The sequence below is a fragment of the Mercenaria mercenaria genome, chromosome 17, assembly GCF_021730395.1.
Source record: "Mercenaria mercenaria strain notata chromosome 17, MADL_Memer_1, whole genome shotgun sequence".
In the NCBI taxonomy this organism is placed as follows: domain Eukaryota; kingdom Metazoa; phylum Mollusca; class Bivalvia; order Venerida; family Veneridae; genus Mercenaria; species Mercenaria mercenaria.
In genome coordinates, this window is record NC_069377.1 from 10029161 (window position 1) to 10051831 (window position 22671).

Sequence of the window (22671 nt, forward strand, 5' to 3'; positions counted from 1 at the left end):
AGGTAAATTAGATGACATAATCCCTTCTCACTTGTAGCAGTTACTTACTAGATAGATTAGATGACATAATCCCTCATCACTTGTAGTTGTTAATTACTAGATAGATTAGATGACATAATCCCTCGTCACTTGTAGCTGTTACTTACTAGATAGATTAGATGACATAATCCCTCGTCACTTTTAGCTGTTACTAGATAGACCCCTTGTTACCTGTAACTGTCACCTACCAGATAAAGCCCAAGGCATAACCCTGTGTCACCTGTAACTGTTACCTACCAGATAAAGGAGATGTCACCTGTAACTGTTACCTACCAGATAAAGTCTAAGGCATAACCCTGTGTCACCTGTAATTGTTACCTACCAGATAAAGGAGATGTCACCTGTAACTGTTACCTACCAGATAAAGTCTAAGGCATAACCCAGTGTCACCTGTAATTGTTACCTACCAGATAAAGGAGATGTCATCTGTAACTGTTACCTACCAGATAAAGTCTAAGGCATAACCCTGTGTCACCTGTAATTGTCACCTACCAGATAAAGGAGATGTCACCTGTAAGTGTTACCTACCAGTTACCTACCAGATAAAGCCTAAGGCATAACCCTGTGTCACCTGTAACTGTTACCTACCAGATAAAGTCCAACACATAATCCCATGTCACCTGTAACTGTTACCTACCAGATAAAGGATATGGCATAATCCCATGTCATCTGTAACTGTAACTTACCAGATAAAGGATATGACATGATCCCTTGTCACCTGTAACTGTTACCTACCAGATAAACCCTAAGGCATAACCCTGTGTCACCTGTAACTGTTACCTACCAGATAAAGTCCAACACATAATCCCATGTCACCTGTAACTGTTACCTACCAGATAAAGGATATGGCATAATCCCATGTCACCTGTAACTGTTACCTACCAGATAAAGTCCAACACATAATCCCATGTCATCTGTAACTGTAACCTACCAGATAAAGGATATGGCATAATCCCATGTCATCTGTAACTGTAACTTACCAGATAAAGGATATGACATGATCCCTTGTCACCTGTAACTGTTACCTACCAGATAAACCCTAAGGCATTACCCTGTGTCACCTGTAACTGTTACCTACCAGATAAAGTCTAAAGCATAATCCCATGTCACCTGTAACTGTTACCTACCAGATAAAGGATATGGCATAATCCCATGTCACCTGTAACTGTTACCTATCAGATAAAGGAGATGTCACCTGTATTTGTTACCTACCAGATAAAGGAGATGGCATGATCCCATGTCACCTGTAACTGTTACCTATCAGATAAAGGAGATGTCACCTGTATTTGTTACCTACCAGATAAAGGAGATGGCATGATCCCGTGTCACCTGTAACTGTTACTTACCAGATAAAGGAGATGGCATTATCCCGTGTCACCTGTTACTGTAACCTACCAGATAAAGGAGATGGCATGATCCATCACCGTATGTTACCTACAGATAAAGGATTCACTGTATTTGTTACCTACCAGATAAAGGAGATGGCATGATCCCGTGTCACCTGTAACTGTTACCTATCAGATAAAGGAGATGTCACCTGTATTTGTTACCTACCAGATAAAGGAGATGGCATGATCCCGTGTCACCTGTAACTGTTACTTACCAGATAAAGGAGATGGCATTATCCCGTGTCACCTGTAACTGTAACCTACCAGATAAAGGAGATGGCATGATCTTGCGTCACCTGTAACTGTTACCTACCAGATAAAGGAGATGGCATGATCTCGTGTCACCTGTAGTTGTTTTGTCACAGTCTGCACAGACTTGTCTCCAATCAACATCAATAAATTTGACAGCAGGTACTTGCATGTCTGTAACATAAAACAGTAGTGATGTTAAAGTCTTTAAATTATACCATTTTTATGCATGTATACAAAAGTAATGGCAATTTTACAAAAGTTTAGATATAATCATCCTCATACAACTGCTATCATCTTATTTTAAGGACTAAATTTTTGCAAAAAATTATAAAATCTAGTAGACAATTCAACCATAAATATTTCACGAAAAATCGAGAAATTAACACAAAATAATCAGTTGCGGGTATTTCTAATTTTACAAAATAGTATCATGAGAACTTAAACTGAATCTAAACAATTTCTAACTGAAATATAAATACTTAACAATGTTACAAATACTTGCTTCTTGTATCATTTGAGTCTAAACTTTCCACAGGGCTTGATAAACATTGTGTATATAACAGAAACATGTCAATTAAAAGCCCATGAAATATATAGAAATCATCCAGTATAAAAAACTGACTTACTGCATTCATGAGTGAACCCACATGTCCATGAAGCTGAGAACACAATGATTGTAAACACTGAAAAAGAAATAATATGTCTGTGAAGTGGACAGTATAATTCTTGTAGACACTGAATAAGACATGTGTCTGTGAAGGGGACAGAATAATTCTCGTAGACACTGGAAGAGAGATGTGTCTGTGAAGGGGACAGTATAATTCTTGTAGACACTGAAAGGGAGATGTGTCTGTGAAGTGGACAGAATAATTCTTGTAGACACTGAAAGAAAGATGTGTCTGTGAAGTGGATAGTATAATTCTTGTAGACACTGAAAGAGAGATGTGTCTGTGAAGTGGACAGTATAATTCTTATAGACACTGAAAGAGAGATGTGTCTGTGAAGTGGACAAAATAATTCTTGCAGACACTGAAAGAGACATGTGTCTGTGAAGTGGACAGTATAATTTTTGCAGACACTAAAAGAGAGCTGTGTCTGTGAAGTGGACAGAATAATTCTTGTAGACACTGAAAGAGATTTGTGTCTGTGAAGTGGACAGTATAATTTTTGTAGACACAATGGTTGTAGACACTGAAAAGGGAATAATGTGTCCATGAAGTGGCAAACATGGTGCTTGTTGACACTGAAAGAGAAATAACATGTTTGTGAAATGGAGGACACAATGTTTGTAGACACAAAAAAAACAGACACAGAGGCTTATGTAAGGATCAGATACACCCATGCCATTAAGTCAGATCCCTATTAGAAAATGTAATTATGCTTGATTATTTTTTATAATATTAAAAAGTAATTACACCACCTTTAACATGTTTAATATGAAAATAAAGTGAAGTATTTCTTTTGGTTTAAATAAAGTTTCTTGTTTGACATTTCCATTTGGTAAATATTTGGATATTTTAAGGAACTGAACCAAAAGACAAGTTTTTAAACGGTGTATAGTTCCCTAATTCATTTATTTTCAATCTACCTTGGTTACACAAGACAGGTAAAGGGAAGACATAAATATTTCACAAACTTGCATATCTTAAGATTTTGGCAAAATATGAAATTGTCAATGCAGATCTTTGAAAATTATAATGCAATAGTCCTTATATTCATATCATTCCTTAGGATTAATATCCAAGTTTATACTGATTGCTAAAATAATTCTTCAATGGGCAACCAGAACAGGAAAATCTAATTTTAAAGATTACTCCATTGAACAAGAGCTGTCACTATTAGTTACAAATGCCCCTGAAGCGTGCCCAAAAATGCTACAGTTGTCTGCACAAAAAATGGCAGAATAGTTTAGGTATGAATCATTTTGTGACATTGACCTTGTCCTGAGAGACTCAGGTCATAAGCATGACACACCTTCTCCACACTGGATAACCAGCTATCCTTACGCCCGCTGGAAATGTAACCCAGCTGCATATCGGTAGGTAAAGTTTTTCATTTATTTCTATTAAAACGAAGCCAATTCTTGCAAATCAACTTGACAGTTTTGTCAAGGAATGACCATGGCTTACATTTACTATTTCTGATAATACGATTGTTACGTTTTGAGATATTCGCTAACAATTTCTTTAGTTTGAAAAAATCGAGCAAAAATCCAAATTTTGCACAGATTGTTTTGTCTATGAACCTGTGAAAAATGTTATCTTCTGGTTTAACCGATGTGTCCTTTCGGAACACCTGTGAAAAGTTTCCGGGTTCTACGTTATTCCTGAAAAAGTATATTAGCCACTAAATAGGCATGGTTAAAAAAAAGACTATCGAAAACGGTCACTAGTGCTGTCGTTGAACTCGGATGTAAATATTTATAGACTATCCATTAACTCTGATGATTTTGAATACTTTTGTATGTAAAAAGTATTACTGGCAGTGATTTGATGGAAATGTAAGTATTTTTAAAAATGGCACTTTCATTTCAAGAGGCTTTAGGACTATATTCCTTCACACCCGGGCTGAATTTTAACCTAGTTCAGGCGTTCTTGCCATTTTTCCGCCATGCGAAAGCCAACCATATATTTATTGCAGTTACACCGAAGCAATATAGTAAATATTGCCATTTTACCAGCTTTTGATGGTGGAGGAAAACCACTACAGGTACCTCCGGACTACTACAGAAAGTAATTTCACCTCGGGTTTTGCAAGCGCAAATTATTGCTTCTGGTCGTCAGTCCTTTGAATTTCGTTTGAAGAATTCAGTATCTTTAATGAATCTCAAATGCCCGTTTTTGTTTTGAAAAGTGTTCTTAGAGCGGTGCTTGATAGGTGTATAATCTTATTTGCTCATACATAATTATTTAATTGCTCCTAATGTAAATCTGCCATTTATTTTATTCATAAATACCTTTTCAACAAATACCAGTTTATTCATGGTCTGAAACTGCAAGTTGTTGATTTATAGCGGCAAACGATTGGAAACGATTGTTTCAAATCTAAATAAGCAGAACTTTGCAAAATGTCACATGACTGTTAATCAGTTATTTCTTAACATGGCAGCCACATGTAGCTTTAATCAACATATAACAAGGTAGATAGAAAATCTTCTTTGCTTGTTTACGATCTTACAGAGTCAGCTATCAAATAAAACCGCATGAAAATAAAAGTTCTACTATACGACACAATGTATTTGAAATTTTGTCTATGCATGTAGGAACTGCCAGTCTGACACAAAATACTTATTTATAGCTTTGTGTTTAAGATTTTTTTTTGTTATACTGACACTGGAGGTGGTCATTAATGAATGGGCCTCACTAATACGGTAACACATGTTTGAAGTTTAAAAATCAATACTTAAAAATCAGTCCATGCATGTAGAATCAGAGCCCGGACAAGACACTGCAGGCGGACGGACGAAAGGAACAAAGCAACTTCTAGACCCTAAACCAAAAGGACAATGATAATGAAATCAACCAGAATTACTCGACATGGCAATAAGGACCATACATAAGTATATACAAACTGTTTACTGACTGCAAGTATACACATTTTACACAAATGAATGACGAAAGAAATCACAAAAACACAGACAGACTAAACAGATACAAAATATACATAAAGAAGAGACACTACAGGGCATGTAACATGTCTACAAGACAGTTTTTTTACTTTTATACAGCTGTATTCTCGATAGCCGACAGCTGACTTCAACGACTGCCTATTTCAAATACAGCGGCCGTTTTCGACAGTCTTTTTTTCTTGACCATGCCTATTTAATGGCTAATATTCTTTTTCAAGAATAACGTAGAACCCGGAAACTTCACACAGGTGTTCCAAAAGGACACATCGGTTAAACCAGATGATAACATTTTTCACAGGTTGTTCATAAACAAAACAATTTGCGCAAAACTTTGGAGTTTTGCTCGATTTTTCAAACTGAAGGAATTGTTAGCAAATATCTCAAAACATAACGATTGTTTTTGGCCCAGAAATTGTAAATGTAAGCCATGGTCATTTCTTGACAAAACTGTCAAGTTGATTTGCAAGAATTGGCTTCGTTTTAATGGAAATAAATGAAAAACTTTACCTACTGATTTACAGCTGGGTTACATCTCCAGCTGGGTTACATTTCCAGCGGGCTTCAGGATAGCCGGTTATCCAGTGTGCTTCTCAATATGGTTAAAATTTGTGTCAAATTATTTTCAAATCCCTTGATAAATAGCAGAGTTATGGACCAGACAAGAAACAGACCAAGTTAACCTTTGACTTCTAAGTGTGACCTTGACCTTGGAGCTAAGGGTCTGGGTTTTGCACATGACATGTCAACTCATTAGAGGGAACATTTATGCCAATTAACTTTAAAGTCCCTTTATCTATGGCAGAGTTAAGGACCGGACAAGAAACAGACTATTTAAACCTTTAAACCTCTAAGTGTGACCTTGATCTATGAGCTAGGGGTCTGAATCTTGTGCAAGACATGTTGTCTTATTATGGGGAACATTTATGCTAATTAATTTCAAAATCCCTTGATGAATGGCAGAGTTATGAACCAGACACAAAACAGACCATGTTAACCTTTGACTTCCGTGACCTTGTCCTTGGAGCTAGGGATCTGAATCTTGCACATGACAAGTCATCTCATTATGGTAAACACTTATGCCAAGTTATTTCAAAATCCCATTATGGATGGCAGAGTTACAGCCCGGACAAGAATTTACACAGACACACTGGGCGATTTTAATATGCAAAACTTCGGGAGTACAAAAATCTAACATGAGTTAAGCATTCAATAAACATAATTAAGGGTAAATGATCAGCCGTTAAAGTTTCAAACAAATTCATTTCTTGACCAAAATCTGATTAAACACCTTTAAGGAAGTTTTACTTAAATTTTAATTCTTTTTACATTAATGTCTCTACACAGTAGTTTTAGGAAAGTGTTCTTTGTACAATTAAAACACATAATTAAATGAATAAAACCTATTTGCTCTATTTATATCTTAAATGTGCTGGTCAAACACATTAAACAAATATTGAAGGTTTTGAAAATCTTCACCTGCAATAAGTATTAAAGCAAACACCTCATCGAAGACATTGGAACATTCAATATACACTACCCGCAAAAATCTGGCTCTATATAATATACATAGATTTTCAGTTTACATAGTAAAGAGTTTTTTTAACCCTTATCATGCTGGACATGACTGATTCTGCCTTTGCAACCAGCATAGATCATGATCAACCTGCACATCTGTGCAGTCTTATCAAGATCTGCACTGTTCGCCATTTAGTCAGTCTCCCTTTTAACAGTTAATGGTACTGTTAAAATTGAAAGATGGACAAGTTCATTATAGAAATTTAGCAGGGTAAGGTTTAAAAGTCATTTATATAACCTCATCTTATATGCATCTATGACTTCTAGCTATTGTATTCTACCTATTAAATAGTAATTTTATTGATTATTGAAACACAAAATTAAGTAAACAAGTATACATTTCTAAACTATTGTATTTTACTGTAACTAAATTATGATAGTGAATATAAAGTTACAAAAAAATAAGTTATAAGATAAATATATAATTTTTCTACGAAACATAATTTTGGACATACATTAAATCTTTTCTAATTACTGTGCAAGAAAACAATGTAATTAAAAGGTAGGTTTTAATTTTTTGCTTGTCACAATATTTTGCTTTACAGAGATATACCAAAAACCCAAAAATTTAAATATTTAATTATATAGTTTCTTTTGAAGGCTGTTTTGAAAATGATACTGGGTGGAGACATTTGTTGTTAAGTATTTAAAAACTGACACTCTATTTAACCCACACAGAGAAAAAACTAGCGATATTAAATAGATCGATTACTGTAGCATTATTGGAAAATAATTGGAGAATTGCATCTCCGGCTGATGTGAACAAAAGAGGATTAAATTACCTGAATGTTTTAATTTTAAACCTTAAAAGATACTGGTTGGCAGAGAAATGGTAAATTTTTATATCTTAAATCTAAAATATCACAGTAAATAAAATATTTTACCATTTTAAAGTAAAAAATGGACAGATCTTGATGTTTTTGAGGAATATTTTGTCATCTGTGAACTCCTCTAAATATTTATGTGTTACCAAAACAGGAATAATTATATGTGAATACAAATTTACTTCAGCAGGAGTCTGAAAAAAAAAACCTGCAATGGATTAAAGTTTTATAAAGGTACTTTTTAAAAATTAAATCTCTTGCTTTGTTGACAAAAAAATGAAGAATCTATACAGCTGAACTGTGAATTATGCATAAATCCTACGAAAATAACAAGAGCTGTCTCAAGGTACCATGCTTCACTATTCAAAGGCTTGTCAGTAAAATTGATTTTCTATCTAACAATAGGTACGTTGTCCAAATTCAAGTAAGAGTTTTGGGACTTGGTGCTGTGATCTTGATCAATTGCATCCAGAATCTGTGCGAAGTTTCAACCATATACCTGCATTAGTTTCTGTGCAAAACTTTAACCTGGATTTCCAAGTCCATAAAAGGGCATGTCTTTACCAAAATACAATTTAGAGTTATGGGACATGCAATTTTCACCATGTTTCATCCTCCTCAATAACTTGCAGTATGTTTCACTTCAATATATGCATAGACTTTGAATTTGAACCAAAAAAGGGGAAACATTTTGTTAAAATTCATGTAATGGTTACAGGACTTGTTGCCATACCAGATGCTGTAACCTTCTGTTATTACCTGATTTATGAGTGTGAAATTTTAACGTAGCATCTACCATAGGACATGGTATTGTACTCTTTAAAAACTTTAACCAAAATTTCTATGTTAAAAATGGATATAACTCTAGAAATATTGCAGATAGAGTTACCCATCTTGTCAAACTAATGTACATGGTCACTCTAAGAAAGTACAGCAAGTTTCAATTGAATGCTTTAAGCAATGAGGAAGATACTGGACTTTACAAAAACTTAAACAAAAATTTCTATGTTAAAAAGGGGCTTAACTCTAGAAATATTGCAGGTAGTTATATTTCTTGTCATACCAGTGTATATTGTCACTATGAGCAAGTACATCAAGTCTCAATTGAATATCTTATGTAATGAAGAAGATATTGGACTTCATAAAAACCTTTAACCAACATAGACGCCAACTTTGGGCAAGTGCAATAGCCCTCATTATTCACATAGTGGAGCTAAAAATACAATGGTTCAAAGTTAGGAGAGCTCAAACTGACTCAAAGTTTGTCTGAATGCAAAACGATCAAAATGTGAACCATAAGGCTATTTTTAACAAATCAGACAAGCCAAAAAATGTTTAAATTAAAAAGGTCAGTTACAATTTGAAAGAAACAATGCTGTCAGAAAGGAGATAATGCTTACAGATTAGCACCAAAGATTTTTGTACCAAAGCATATTTGAATCAACAAACTGCTGTTCCAACTACTACCTTAGTACCTAAGCTACTTTTGTACAACAAAATTTGCCAATTTCATCTTAAGACTTTTAAACAATAATTTATCTGGGCTTCCAGGTCTTACAATGACAGAAAATCATAAAATTAAATAACTCCTAAAGGTCTAATGAGTGGTTATCAATAATATCATTTTCAAGGACTTTTCAGAAAACAGACCTTCATTTTCAAGGACTTTTCCAAACAGACCATCATTTTCAAGGACTTTTCAGAGCAGACCTTCATTTTCAAGAGCATTTTGACAAACTTTCATTTTCAAGGACTTTTCAGAACAGACCTTCATTTTCAAGGACTTTTCAGAGCAGACCTTCATTTTCAAGGGCATTTTGATGACAAACTTTCATTTTCAAGGACTTTTCAAGATAGACATTCATTTTCAAGTACTTTTTAAAGCCTGTGCCAAGTCTCTTGAGAAAGGAAAGTTACATAATTTCTAGAACCAAATCATGAAATTGTTGAAATATCAGCAAATGGCTCCAGCAGTCATATATATTTTATAAGCACTGGCACAGTGCTCAGATAAGTAATATTTCTGGAAACATGATTTGATATGTAATGCTGATATGATTTTAATGTCATATGATGTAAAAATGAATAAAAATCAGTAACAACAGGGTTATGATGGCTTCTAATCACTCACCTGTGTATTGCTCTTAATGACAAGTTAGTAAGTAAGTAAGTAAGTAAGTAACGACTTTATTTATAGTGGATGACATATTTGGCAGAGCCAATTTACAATATGGTCCACTGTATAAATATGTACAAATACATAAACATGATTATAAACAATAATGAGAGAACATTTTCATGTTCTGTTTGCTTCGAACTGCGGGAGTTGGAGACACTTTTTAATTGCAGGGGGTATCCTCCAAGCCCAGAATGGCGGAGGAGGCTGTGGAAAGCCCGGGTGTCTTTGTCCCTTTCTTAAGTTCTTGTTTGGGTATCGACCTTGCTTTGCCTGGGGAAAATTTACTGATTTTTTTCCTCCAATATATATGTTTAATTCCAAGGGCCTCACGGATTACTGCATTAATTTGTTGTCCTAGTTTTGCAGATCCTTTGCTGTTAAGATGAACCTCATCATAATAAAGGCTCTGTTCAACTTTGCAATCCTCATCATAATAAAGGCTCTGATCAACTTTGCCATCCTCATCATAATAAAGGCTCTGATCAACTTTGCAATCATTCAGTATTATGGCTGTGTGGTCTATGAATTTTAGTCCTTTCTCATTACACATCTTTTCCAATAAACATTTTGTAGATTTGATATTTTCAACTGACAGAAGGTCCTTCTTTTTTGGGAGAATGCCAGAAATTGCAATCTTTGCATTTGGGTTAATCTTTTCAAGGGTGATAACAAGTTCAATGTCATGATTTAAGTACCGGTATGCCACACTCAAGCAAACCGATATGAAATCATATCCAAGTTTGGTATGTGTGAACATGTTAAATATAGGAGTTACAACCCAGTAAGTTACAAGGTTATTTCTTGTTAAACCGTATAAAAACAAAAAATCTACCCAGCTAAAACCAGAAAACAAAATATACAGTACAGTTTATGTGAATTAAATAAACAGATAATAAAACAACAAAATACTTACTGAAAAACAAGTTGTTTTTTTTTAAAAAGGGGGGCAAGACAACATAACAAGATAAATCAGGACCAGGTGGTGATGATAATTGAGCAATTAATCTATAATGACTGGGGAACACTCAAAATCCCTTAAGTCAAAACCCCCTTGGCTGAAAAATGACATGGTGGTCAAAAGAAAATGAAATTTTGCTTCACAATATCACATCAATGAGGGGATTTTGACTAAGCACCGAGGGAATAAGGGATTTTTAACTACACAATCATTTTTGCCATGGGGGTAATGACTACCTTATCAATTTGTTGAGGGGATTTTGACCACTATGCCATTTTTCAGCCAATGGGGTTTTTGACTGAGGGGATTTTGATATACACTCATAATGACCTATTGATCAGTTCATATGAATATATGTCCACCTCTTAATTTGAGCCGTGCCATGAGAAAACCAACATAGTTGGTTTGCGTTGGTTTGCGACCAGCATGGATCCAGACCAGCCTGCGCATCCGCACAGTCTGGTCAGGGTCCATGCTGTTAGCTAACAGTTTCTATAATTGCAATAGGCTTTGAAAGCGAACAGCATGGATCCTGGCCAGACTGCGTGGATGCGCAGGCTGGTCTGGATCCATGCTGGTCGCAAACGCACTATGTTGGTTTTCTCATGGCACGGCTCATTTACTTTACTATTTCAGGTGCTGAGTCTTTAGCTAGAAAAGTGCGGATTTCATCAAAACAAAAACAGCTTGAATAACACTACAACATGTTGTCACCTACATAAATAAGACTTATCGGTGTTCAACAGAAAAGTATATACGATGGGGTATCTTCTTACAGATGAAGTCATACAGACTATTGGCCATGGGATTGAAAAGGAGTGGAAAACCGTTGCTAAAAATTTAAAACTGAGTCGCTCAGAAATTCAACAGATAGAAAAAGAAGCAGCGAATAGCAAACAGGCTGCCGTGAAGATGTTGGAGAAATGGAAAACAAAGGACACAACAGGAGATGAGCATAAAGTGTTCTTGCTAAGAAAGATATTGATTCAGATGAAAAGACAGGACCTACTGAATTATCTTGGAAATTATGAAATGGGAATATTAAGCTTAACATAGCATGCTTTTGCTGAGATGTGTAACTCAGACTTTCAATATGTTTGTGAACTAATTGCAAAATTTTATACAGTCAAACCTGTTTTAAAGACCACCTTTGAATACAGGCCACTTCAATAAAACCTGCTTATAAGACCACTATTTTCTCTTTCAATCTACCATAAATACCCTAGTGTACATTTACCTGCGTCAAGAGACCAGTTCATTTCCCAAGGGTGGTAAATACAAACAGGTCTGACTGTACATGTTTTTAAAATGACATTTTTTCCCTAAACTTTTGATTTAAAGAAACATGCATTAATGTATATCTAACTGATTAATTCCTGTTGTATGTATAAAGTTATTCTAATGGATCTACATTGTTACATCCTCTGTCTTTATCTAGTCAGTACAATAATGTACAAGAAAAATTATCAGTCCAATCACTTCTAACTAGGGAAGTCACTGGTTAACCCTTACCTTGCTAAATTTCTATAATGAACTTGTCCATCTTCCAAATTTGGACAGTACCATTAACTCTTAAAAGGGGTGCTTACCAAAAAGATACAGGCTGAATGGCAAACAGTGCAGATCATGATCAGACTGCATGGATGTGCAGTCTGATCATGATCTACACTTGTCGCAAAGGAAGAATTAATCGTGTCCAGCATGGTAAGGGTTAAGAATTTTGCATCAGTACATCACTGAACATATATGGACTATACATTGATACATCTAATGAAAATCTTTTGGAAGGAAGCAAACTGATCTTTGAGATGAGAAAACATGTTTTGTACCTAAAAAATAAAATTAACAGACCACATACAAGTGACAGAACAGTCAAGTATTTTTTATTATATTTAGTACTTTTGAATATTCAAGACAATTTTCTGCTATATTTTCCGTATCTTTTTATCATTTTTTTTTCTGTTGTACTGATACAGTTCAAAACCGTTATCTCAACTTCGGTTATTTCGATATTTCAATATCTCGAGTGGATTTTCCCGGTCCTAAATTTTTTTTCTTCTTATTTTATATAAATCAACTATGGATATTGAAATTTACTCTATTTTGACATTGGTTATCTTGAGAGGAAATTATTCATCTGACAAACGCAGGCCCGAAAAGCTGCACATACTTGTATTCGCTTATTTATGGTCTGCCACCATATGTGCAAAAACAACACACGCAGTTATTCACTCAATGATCCTGCTTACATCTCTTAGCAAAGTTTCTTTTAAAAGTAGTATAGGTGCCAGTTTGAGGTCAAAAATGCACAAGAAATCAGAGTGTTTTTTGGTATTTCAAGGGCCATAATTCCAAAGTGCCTGGCCCGATTGGGCCGAGCACTTATTGGCAAACACATTTTGTTCAAGTTTGGTGAAGATCGGATAAGAAATGTTCGACTTAGAGTGCGGACAAGCTTTGTGACAGACACACAGACTGGAGTAAATCAATATGTCTCCCTGTGTGGTGGGAGACATAATTAACCAGCGCTCATGTGTCATTAATTGTTTGTTTGCGATGCAAGCTGTGTGACACACTGACTGAGAAATTTATATTGAATTATGTCAAAATTTAGTGAATTTATTTGCATTTATAAGGACCAAGAAATAAAGTTTCGGTCCCATTTAGATCGTGTTAAGGTTTAAACCTAAGAGTGAGTTTCACATCATGTGTATTGCACAATGCACAAGATGGTGGAAAGAGGTATTAGAAACCTGGAAGTAGGTGGGAAGAAAAAGGTTAATATTAACATAGAACAAATAGCAAAAGGTAAATTAATGATTTATTTCAACAAGTAATGACCAATCAATATGTAAAACATAATACTTATGTACAAATATATATATGTTTTGTCTAAAAAAACGTCTTTTTATCAACACAGACCTTCATTATCCCACCTACCAACTAAAGTGGACCTAACTTCAGTTATCTTGATATTTCGATATGTCGACTTTTTTCCCTTGGTTCCTACGAAGTCGAGATATCAAAATTCAACTGTATTTCGGAAATGCTGTATTGATATATCATCAACTTTGACTGCATAATCAATATACCAGTATAACGATTAACAATGATAGCATACTTCTGCCATCAGCAGACAACATTTTCAATGAGAACTAGCAGACAACATTTTCAAACTATACTATTTCTGCTGATTTCTAATTTCAACACGTGCTTTGTGTCTGATTCTTCAATGTTGAGTTTAACCTCATACTAACATGATTATACGTCATATGGTGACTTTCCTGCTTTTCATACTGAAAGATTTCTTTTTGTTGGGTTTAACGTCGCACCAACACAATCACAGGTCATATGACTTTCCAGCTTTGATGGTGGAGAAAGACCCCAGATGCCCCTCAGTGCATTATTTCATCACAAGCGGGCACTGGGCAGAACCACCGACCTTCCGTAAGCCAGCTTGATGGCTTCCTTACATGAGGTTCGAACCCATATCAGTGAGAGGCAAGTGATTTGAAGTCAGCAACCTTAACCACTCGGCCACGGAGGCCTCAAACTGAAAGAAGGACCCAGATATTATTTCAGGCACTGGGTAGAATGACCAACCCACTGCAAGCCATGACATGAAAGAATTCTACACTCTAACCAAGATTTTGAACACAGCAGTAAGAGGCAAGTAATTCATACTCGGCGACCACAACCACCCGGCCACTGAGGCAGATAATTTCTTCTATATTAAAACTCACCTTAAATGCTAATGCAGGTACTGACTGTCTCATCATGGCTACACTGAAAGCAAAACAAAAACACATGAAAAAACAGTCAAAAAAGCAATTGTGTTTGGATATACTTGTACAACAAGCTTTCCATAACATTTATTCTGAAAAAGTAAAGTAAAGAGTATTGTTACTCTTGACAAACTACATACTGAGACTGTTCTTTTAACCCTAACCCTGCTATATTTCTATAATGAACTTGTCCATCTTTCAATTTGTACAGTACCATTAACTGTTAAATGGGGTGCTTACCAAAAAGAAACTGACTGAATGGCGAACAGTGCAGATCATGATCAGGCTGCATGGGTGTGCAGGCTGATCATGATCTATGCTGGTCATAAAGGCAGAATCATTTGTGTCCAAAATAAGTTCATTAAAGAAATTTAGCAGGGTAAGGGTTAAAGCTAAGTAAGCAGAAAAGATAATATACATCTTTCCATTTTTCAATTTTTTACTCTGCATATCACCATCCAGACCAAGAAATGGTACATTGACTAGCAAATGTAAACACATATCGACTGGTCCCTATGCAATTTTAGAAAGGAACCAGCCATGTCATATGAACCCATACTCCACTTTGTTCTATATACTATTCTGGCCAGACTGCTAAGTTCGTAAACTTGAATATAGACAGATCCAGTCCAGTCTTATTTGTTAAGTAGTACTTCAGATAAGAAAACTGTTACTAACTAACTCTCAAAAGAAACAATGTATATGGGTAGACCAATACATACATACCTAGTATCAAAATTTCCATCAAACATTTCGGCATCATGTCTTGTAAGTGGCGCTAGAACCTGTACACTGTGATACCCTGATGAAACTGACTGGCGTAGAGAATATTTCTCCAGAAATGTGACCATATCCTGGAAAAAAATACACACTTGATAAATAGCTATGGCAAGCCTGAAGTGATTATTAGCACAACTGAAATGATCTTTACACGAGGGCTCAGCCAGAATGCCAATATAGGCTTAGGAGTGCTAATAACTATGTAAGGAATCTTATTGCTGTTTAATAAGTTGTGTACTAAACAAATTAACGATTATTTGACTAGTTAATCACATATCATATCGCAACTACACAGGGTAACACATCCCTGGCAGTCAGTAACCGGTTACTTTGCCGCTTCTGATTGTTGTGCCAGCTTCTGGTTTTTAACTTGGGTTACAAGATTCTGTCTTATGCAATTTTGTTTCTATTATAGCAAGGTATACAATCATTATCCCTAGTAAAAGACATACTAAATACATCAGCAATATAAATGTTTCACTTTTATAACTATGATTAATTTTTAGTTTTCTGTGGACGCAGAGCAGATGTGGGTGTGGACAGGGACAGCTAGGAAAGCTAACCATGAAAACAACTTACAACAAGTAAAACATGAAGTTGTTTTCTGAGTTTGGATATTTCCTGAGGAGCCAGTTCTTGTATTTCATCATCACTGATGTCATCTCCATTTTGACTGGCACCAAAATCCTGTCACAAACGAAATAAATAGATGAATATTTAAGGTGGCGTATAGTGCTGTATGAAATTTCATCTGCTAAGATCTTCACAGGTCTGTTTCTTTATTATATATCTAAAAGACACTTTTTGAAAGGTTTTCAAAATCTCTATGTAGAAAAAGCAAAACTGATTATATTTCGTATGGCTGAAAAAATATATACAGTACTATGAAATCATCAATCTGACTAAAGTACATCTCCTATTATGCTACGCATAGGATCTGAAAACGACCTATTCATTGCCTCGTTCTGACGGTCCTTTCACTAGCCAATCAGAGCCTAGCTTACAACATCTTGCAAATCTACCTGTAGCATTGACTTTTGATATTTAAAATTCTTATGTCGTAATGTATCAGATAGCCGGTTAGCTCAGTCGGTAGGCCACTTGCTTTGTAAGTGAGGGGTCCCGGGTTCGAGTCCTAGAATAACTGCATATTTTTCTTACTCTTTGACAATCGAACAAGTCGTCTGATTGGATAACATAAAAATAGCAATAATGGAAATCCAAAATATACAGAAGACGTATGTGAATGGGTCGTTCTCAGATCTTCGTTTAGAAGATCAAGTACTTTAGTCAGATTGATGAAATCATTTGATTTCATGAGCACAAGATTTTGTACTTTTGGCCTAAATGGCAATTATATGGAGATATAAATCTGCGGTTTTCGAATTTTGAGCACAAATTTAAAGTAATGGAAAAAACTCGTACTTTTTAATATCTTAAAAGACTTTAAAAGTACAGTGGGACAGTCAATATCGATTTTCCAAGTTATCCAATTTTGTAGTCATGCCCATGCTATGCCATGCCATCAACCAGTCAAATGCAGATGTTTTATCAAAGTATATAATAACACTCATCAAATTTTGATCCTTAAATCCGCAAAAACACTTAGAAACCCGCAACAGGAAGATCTACAAATTCCAATTGAAAAGAAGAGTTCAAATTCACTACTTCAATTCATTCTGCATTTGTTAAAATGTTCAAAAGTAGGACCCTGATCTTGACAGACATGAACAGTATTTCACAATTTTTCACATACTACATGATGTACCTCAATGCCGTCCTCAAGGGAGGTTTCATTACTCTGTTTCTTGCGTCTTGATTTGCCGTTTCTCTTTGCCTGGCTAGACTTGACAGGGGTCACACTTCTCTTTCTCTTTGTGGTCTTAGATGATCCTGCATCAAAATTAAACAGTTTTAATAAAATTTGTGCTGGTCTCCAAAAGTGACTCGGTGCCTTAGTATCACATTATGCAAAGTGTATGTACTTTTCAATACTATGTTTATTAGTAAGGCATTCAAAATGATGCATATCAAAGTTAAACAAATTCTGTAGTATTTGGATACTTGTTCCATTGACTGAACACTAGTACACAAAATTTTCATATAAGCTGAGCAGCTGCAAATGAGATATGGTGTTCTAAAGTGAAAGATATTTCAATCTTACACTGAAACAAACACATTTTCTTAGTACTTACTTCATTTTTCATCTAAATTCTATCCATTTGTTAGTTTCTTGTCAGTGAAGAATATATATTGATATAATACTACTTTAAAAGTACCAAACAAATTTCACTCCAGTTCTTGAAAATTTCACTGGAAACATGTAATATAACAATTACCCAGTGTGATGAACTGTTTTAAGAAGTCTGCTGTTTTCTCATACAGTTCAGGGTGAAAAATGTTGAATGCCCTGCTACCAGGGACTAGAACAAGTTTACAGTAGGTTCGACCAGCCAAAATTCCTATTTGCTTCTGGGTCAGGTCAGCTGATTTCTGAAAACAAGAACAATGTCAACATAAATTACACTGATGCACACACCATTATAATGCTTGATAGAATAATTTATAAAGTAAAAAAAGGTCACTAAGATAATCATGTAACTAAAAAAATTTGGACCTGATACTCCAGCTAAAATGGACATGTACATATGATGATAATAAAGTTTATCAAATTTTATTTTAGTTGAATCAAAACTGTAAGAGTTGAATACACAGTGTGCAGATGTTTGTTTTTTGTTTTTGTAGGGTTTAACATCACACCGACACAATTTAGGTCATATGGCGACTTTCCAGCTTTGGTGGTGGAGGAAGACCCTAGGTGCCCCTCCATGCATTATTTTATCATGAGCGGGCACCTGGGTAGAACCACCGACCTTCCGTAAGCCAGCTGGATGGCTTCCTCCATGAAGAATTCAACGCCCCGAGTGCGGCCTGAACCCACATCAGTGAGGGGCAAGTGATTCGAAGTCAGCGACCTTAACCATTTGGCCACGGAGGTCCCTGTGTACAGATGTAGTTGTAAAATTTCAAAAACCAAAACAGGGCGATAACTCCAGAAAAATATATCAGAAACTTTAGTCTCAACAATATACACATGTTTACTTCATGTAATGATGTGTACCATGTCTCATTTCTATGTGATGGAGTTCAGTACACAATGTTCTGATGTAGATGTAGCACTTCAAAGTCCAAAAAAAGCCATAACTCTAGAAATACTACTAGCTCATCCCATAGAAGTCTCGATAATATGTCCATGTCAACTTCATGAAGTTTCATTTCAATTATATGGAAACTGTAAGAGGAGTTCAGAACACAATGTACAAATGTAACTGTAATATTCTGAAGTCCAAAACAGAGTCAAATCTCCAGAAAAAACGGTTTTGTTCATATCTGATTCTTCTTCATACTGATGCTGTATACCAAGTTTCATTTCGATTGCAAAGCTTAAAATAACAAGAGAACAAACCTTGTGGCCAACAAGAAGTAGATGCGCCAAAAATGATATTACTGCTTTCAGGGAAATTTCACTCTCAACCAGTAATGTCCATAAACCTAGACAAATGGAAATAATTACATGTATTACTTCTAGTCAAATAAAGGAGATTGCAGGACAAGTACAATTTACAGCAGTAAGACTGCTAAATGGCAGCTCGGCCTGCAAGATGGCTTGCTTTCAAAGAATTTGACAAGCCCTGCTGACATCCCCTGTACAAAATGTAGAAGATAATAAACATAATACTAACATGTAATACTTAAAATTATCAAACATTGTTCTTTATACCATCAAAATGTACGGATAACGCATGTTTTTTTTGTGTTATAACATCTGCAGAATCCCGAGGGTACCAACGATTCCCAAGGGCTTCTGAAGATGTTACAACACAAAAAGAACATGCGCTAACGCTATTCTAGCATAAAACGCGTAAAAAACAAGTAAATGAATATATTGTCCCCAAAAGTCATTAAATTTCCATGAAGTGCGCGGTAAAGTATACGTTGTTTTTTCATGCTGACATCATTTCCTTTTGAATTATCCGTTTTGGGGCCATAACATGTTTATGATTTGCCACGGAATGCGCATATATAAAAAGGTGTTATACCAGCATGTGAGTGCGAGAATCTCTCTGTTAACATACGTTTTCTCTCCTGTTAACAATAATAGCAGTTTTATGTTAGAATAACTGAACTGGTAACATTTCAACGAAACAATGCAATCAACATTAATCTCATATAATCAATATACAGCATTTCTCTCAATGGAAACATATATTACAAAAAGCTGAATTAGTAAACAAATATGACAACTTATTCAAAACAAGATTTTCCTTTTAACCCTCCAGTACTGGTATGCTACATAATTAGTAGCACATAAACTAAGCAGAAAGCTCATGTTGTCTGCTGATTACATACAACATTAAAATAAATAAAGGTTACCTGCAGGATCTACATAACAGAAAAACAAGAGTGCCAGACTGTCACAAAAAACATGCCCGTCATCAAACTTGGCCTAATTCAAGGGGCATAATCCAAGAGTGCCTGGGGCGATTTGGGTGCTTACCAGCCGAGGTATTATGCCCATAAACAAGTTGTCAGCAAGTTTGGTGAAGATCGGATGAAAACTGTTCGACTTAGAGTGCGGACAAGGCTAATTTCGCAGTTTTTTATTTAGTAATTCAATGGCCACAATCCAAGAGTGCCTGGGAAGATTTGGCTGGTTATCGAACTTGGTCGAGATATTATGCCTATAAACATTGTCAGCAAGTTTGGTGAAGATCGGATGAAAACTGTTGGACTTAGAGAGCAGACATGCTTTAGATGCCGCCCACCTGCTGCCACGGGTGTTCACATAATACGCCCCGCTCTTTCAGAGACAGGCGTATGATAATATAGACTTAATTACAAATTTCAGTTTAATAAAGAATTAATTTACCTTCATCAATTTCATCATCAATCCAGTGATCCAGGCAAGCCAGTATACTGTCTAATGTTTCTATTAGGGTACTGCTGTCTGTATCCAGAAAAACTTCTTCATTTATATTTTCTGCATCAGTGAAATCTGATTCCCACACTGATTTCACCCATTCTAGAATATACATAAAAAGCTAATAATAATAATGATGGTCCAAGATGGTTCATCTGAGTTCCACAGTCACTAACCAGTGCTTTTTACAATATAAAGCTATATCTCCAGTAAAAGGAGGCAATCCCAAAGCAAAAAAAGAATACTTATTTCCCTATTCTGAACTTAAAATTTCCAAGTGATTGTTAACATTTCAGGCTTTTGCTGTTTTAAAATAATGTTGTTACTCTGAATGTGTACCAGTAGTTCAGTAAGGGACAGTTAAAAAACAACTGTTGAACATTTTATTAAAATGTCATCCCACTTTTGGACTGTTGCATTTCAGAAAAATAACTGAATTAGTCAGCTATTAACAAACAACTTATATTACAATATGCCTGCTTTTTAGTATTCAGATTGATATCCAGGGTTAGGAAATTTGATATTCCATCAATTTGTAAAAAACAAAACTTTATTTTGATATAGCATTACAGGGGGTTTTTTTTGGCCGTTTTTATAGCCGTTATTCGGCTATTTTCCCAATGCCAAAAAAGTAGTATTTTTCCCAAAATGAGTGCAAAAATTCCCAATCTACATCTGAAAAAATTTCAATCAAAATTGCACAAAATGACCAATTATGGACGTTTTTTGTAATGGAAGTATGTTAAAAGGTTGTACATGTGAAACAAGTGTATGAGAAAGGCTTTAACACATCTTTATATATTCTATGGACTAAATATTTCGAATTCGAAACATTTACGCGTCAAATTCCCATTTGGGGTTATAGGCTATGTTCCCAAATTAGCTAGAAAAAACCCTGCATTATCTCACTGAGTTACTGACAGAGAAGAACATGTTGTGAATGGAATTAATCTACAGAATGATGTAACTGCATGTGGCTTTTTTTTGTGCGCTAATCATAGCCAAAATAATCTGACGGTCAGATTGTTTTATATTTGTGACGGGCAATCTAAACGTCAAAACTTGGAAGGACCCAAAAAATGGCATTGTTCCCACCGGCATTTAAAGTTGGGGGTGAAAACTCATATTTTTTTAACTTTTGCACCCCCTTACTAAGAGATTCTTAACAGCTGTCTCCAAAACTGGAGGTGCAAAGTACTATTCTGGAGGTGACCCCCCCCCCCCCCCCTTTGAGGGTTTCTGGCAACACTGTAAATTATGGAGGGTAAATCACAGTATACTGTCATGTAAAGTTACTGGTTTTATCGCTTGTCTTGCGCATATTGCCGTGTAGAGGTGGTAAACCTTACTTGTGTACAGTACATACATACATTTAAATCACCAGAAAATTCCTAATTTACAAAATTATTTTTACATAAATCAATGAGGAATTTATTATTGTGAGATACATGTAAGATTTATTTGCATGAACTTATCTCATATTCGCAACAAAAGCGGCAATATCCGGGAATCTTCCCCTCTGTTTACAGAATGAACAAAAATAATAAAGGGAGATAAAAAATACGTTGATTTAGAATCCTTTCTGAATGTCATTAATCAATATCTATAAGTTTAAGACACTCTTACAGGGGTGGTAGTCGGGGATTGAGGTGGATATAATACTTCATTCCGTAGAGGGGAAGATAACCGAATATTGCCCAAAATCAGCATTTAAACCCAAATTGGTAGTGATGACAAATTCATCAGAAATTTCCTCCACTATTTTGGTCTTTAGGATGTTTGACACTAGTGGAGATATTGCCCAATTTAAGGAAAAATAACTCAATATTTCCTAGGATCTGTCAAATAAATTAGTTGGACTAGTGTGCTAATTAGTCACATTTCATCAGCATATAAGCTTTTGATATGGTATACTCAGACAATTATAACGTGTCAGTATATATTTTCTAATTAAAGCGGTTATAGCAGTATGCGGACACAACAGTTCAGTTAAAGACATCGCGAAAACAGGTTACAAATCAGACATCGGTAATGACAGGTTAATTCAAATCATATTTTTGCATCATAAATGGTGTATTTGTTATTTCAAATAGGATCCAACCTTCTGAAAGTTTATTTAATGGTATAACGCTTAAAAGCTCGACAATGTTATTGCCATCAGTCATTTTCAATCTCGCGCTCGACATCTGAATCATCAGAAGATTGTTTCTATGTTGCGGCAAAATGTTCAAGCGTCTGCATGATCATTGTTGACAATTGATTCGATTGGTTGGTGAGACACA

General features: G+C 35.3%; 1 protein-coding gene and 1 long non-coding RNA gene across 2 annotated transcripts in view; one reads left to right on the forward strand and one right to left on the reverse strand.

The window, feature by feature from the left end:
- Window positions 1-22615, reverse strand: part of LOC123536320 (condensin-2 complex subunit D3-like) — a 65525-nt gene extending 42910 nt beyond the window's left edge. The window contains exons 1-10 of the mRNA XM_053528728.1: window positions 22491-22615; window positions 20339-20491; window positions 18875-18960; window positions 17748-17901; window positions 17177-17301; window positions 15988-16095; window positions 15355-15482; window positions 14587-14629; window positions 2306-2362; window positions 1741-1850 (exon numbers count right to left, since the gene is read on the reverse strand). Of these exons, the coding sequence (XP_053384703.1) occupies window positions 1741-1850; window positions 2306-2362; window positions 14587-14629; window positions 15355-15482; window positions 15988-16095; window positions 17177-17301; window positions 17748-17901; window positions 18875-18960; window positions 20339-20491; window positions 22491-22584 (1058 nt within the window). The 5' untranslated portion in view covers window positions 22585-22615. The remainder of the gene's footprint in view (window positions 1-1740; window positions 1851-2305; window positions 2363-14586; window positions 14630-15354; window positions 15483-15987; window positions 16096-17176; window positions 17302-17747; window positions 17902-18874; window positions 18961-20338; window positions 20492-22490) is intronic.
- On the forward strand, window positions 7184-12249 carry LOC123536321 (uncharacterized). The gene is made up of 2 exons (XR_006683300.2): window positions 7184-7384; window positions 11480-12249. It is a non-coding gene; the product is annotated as an uncharacterized LOC123536321 (long non-coding RNA).
- Window positions 22616-22671: the final 56 nt, after the last annotated feature.